The following is a 1,833-nucleotide window of genomic DNA, read 5'->3' as shown; positions in this document are numbered from 1 at the left end:
CACAGCTCAGGTATGAGGGAGAGACAAGGATCTGGTCATTATGGCCAGTCAGGGAGATGCTCTCGGTGGTGCCGTCTTCTAGACTTGCCAAAATCAGGATACATCCCACCTACATAGAGGCTGGACAATGCATGGGAGATTATTGCTAGATTGTAGCCTGGCACATTTGGAAGGCTAGATACCATTTGAGGCCATTGAGGACACGGTGGTGTAAGCAACACAGTGCATTTGCAGGATTTGAAGTGATGTCATCCCCAACCTCATGGCCAATTGCCAGAATCCAAGTCTCTTCAATTGCTGTGGAGGAGAGCAAGTGCAGCCAGTTTGTGAGAGTAGGATCATAGCATCTTTTTCGCTACCACTCATATGGGACCTTTTTGGCGGCACAAGGCACGTGAATGGTTGAGATTTCCCCTTGTTTGGTCTAAAATTATATAATTTTCATACTTCATAGAAGTCTCTTTTCTGGGGGGGAAAAAAAAAGAAATTCGCAAAATGACTTACCATGCCATTGCTATTCCTTTGGAGGTTAAAAGGAATTTGTCTGAGAGAGGATAGCTCACTACTGGTGAAAGGATCTTTGAAATGGAGTCCCACTAATGGAACGTTATGAGAAAGTGATGTTTTGCCCTCATAAGGGTTTCATTATGCTCACTTAAATGCTCCCATCATGATGAGGAGAGAATTGAAATGAGGTCTCCAGCACCCCGCTGGATGGGGCTTGACAGAAGGATAATGGTAGGAGATAGACGAGAGGCAAAGACTGGCAGATGGGACAGGCATGGAGGCAATTCAACCTTATGATGAGTAGGCTTAATTCAGTAGTCCAATAGGACCAAATGTAAAATACACTTCGAACTGTAGTGATGAGTTGAAATTGCAATTACATATGCAATTCCTTATGCAAAGAAAGAAAAATGGTTGTGTACTTTTACATGTGAGCATGTGTTAAGAGCTCAAGCTGTGCAATCACAAAGTTAATGATAGAAATAAGTCAGTGGATATCTTTTCTGATGTTCTTTTGGCCTTTTCAGACTTGGAGGAAGCATTGAAGACTATAAAAGAACAAGGTTCACACAATGTGCAGCTTGTAGTTTTTGGCCATATGCATAAGATATTGGCTCACAACAGAGGTTTTCGGACTATGCTTGTTAGAGGGCCGGACAAGACTGTCTATTTGAATGCTGCAGTAGTGCCTCGTGTGATAGATGTGAATACAGGTGAGAGCACTAGTGGCAACCGTGGGCTACAAACCAAACGAAACTTCACTATTGTAGACTTGGCCTATGGACAAGTGGATAAGGTGGCAGAGACATGGGTGGGAGTTGGGGATAATGTTTTTGTCGAAGAAGAGACCATTTTATATTCTTCTCATGGCTAGCAAAGTGTGTAATATGAGTAAATCAACGAGGAGGCCACCATACATCTTCTTGTGATGTGCAACAACTGATGAGTTAACAACATTGCTTATAATTTAGGAGTTTGTAAGATCACGTCACATGGCTTGGTCAAGCGAAATAGTGAGGCAGCTGGGGGCTTGTGTAACTCAGGCAGAGCCCACTGTTAAGATCCATACTAGCTATTGACAATTTATTATGATATAGTGCAGCATGTGAAGGAATGTTCTATTTCTCTTATTGAATAATAAGAGCCTTAACTTCCTACACTCTATGAGATCAACTTCTTTTACTCATTTAGGTATTTGATATTTGTTTCAATTGCTAATTGCTGATTAATGAGACTTTTTAAGTGCTTTCCAATCTGGAGTGCACTCAGACGCAAGTTTCAACATATATGGACACAGCATAAGTCATTTCCTGTCTTCCACCATTT

The 1,833-nt window shown here is 41.7% G+C and overlaps 1 protein-coding gene across 1 annotated transcript; it reads left to right on the top strand.

Moving 5' to 3' along the window:
- The first annotated feature begins 714 nt into the window (after positions 1 to 714).
- On the top strand, positions 715 to 1,381 carry LOC147603534 (uncharacterized). The gene is made up of 2 exons (XM_086796977.1): positions 715 to 787; positions 1,035 to 1,381. The coding sequence occupies exons 1-2, from the start codon at positions 715 to 717 to the stop codon at positions 1,379 to 1,381; spliced, it is 420 nt and encodes a 139-aa protein (XP_086653103.1).
- The last annotated feature ends 452 nt before the right edge of the window (positions 1,382 to 1,833 follow it).

This window comes from Cibotium barometz, chromosome 64 (assembly GCF_041138505.1).
Source record: "Cibotium barometz isolate CiBa-2024 chromosome 64, ASM4113850v1, whole genome shotgun sequence".
NCBI classification, from domain to species: domain Eukaryota; kingdom Viridiplantae; phylum Streptophyta; class Polypodiopsida; order Cyatheales; family Cibotiaceae; genus Cibotium; species Cibotium barometz.
This window is presented reverse-complemented; position numbering and strand designations above follow the sequence as displayed.

Coding starts and splice junctions, on each gene's coding strand:
- LOC147603534 (XM_086796977.1), top strand. CDS start 715: ATGGGGCTTGACAGAAGGATAATGGTAGGAGATAGACGAGAGGCAAAG. Junction 788..1,034: donor CAGATGGGACAGGCATGGAG/GCAATTCAACCT, acceptor TGGCCTTTTCAG/ACTTGGAGGAAGCATTGAAG.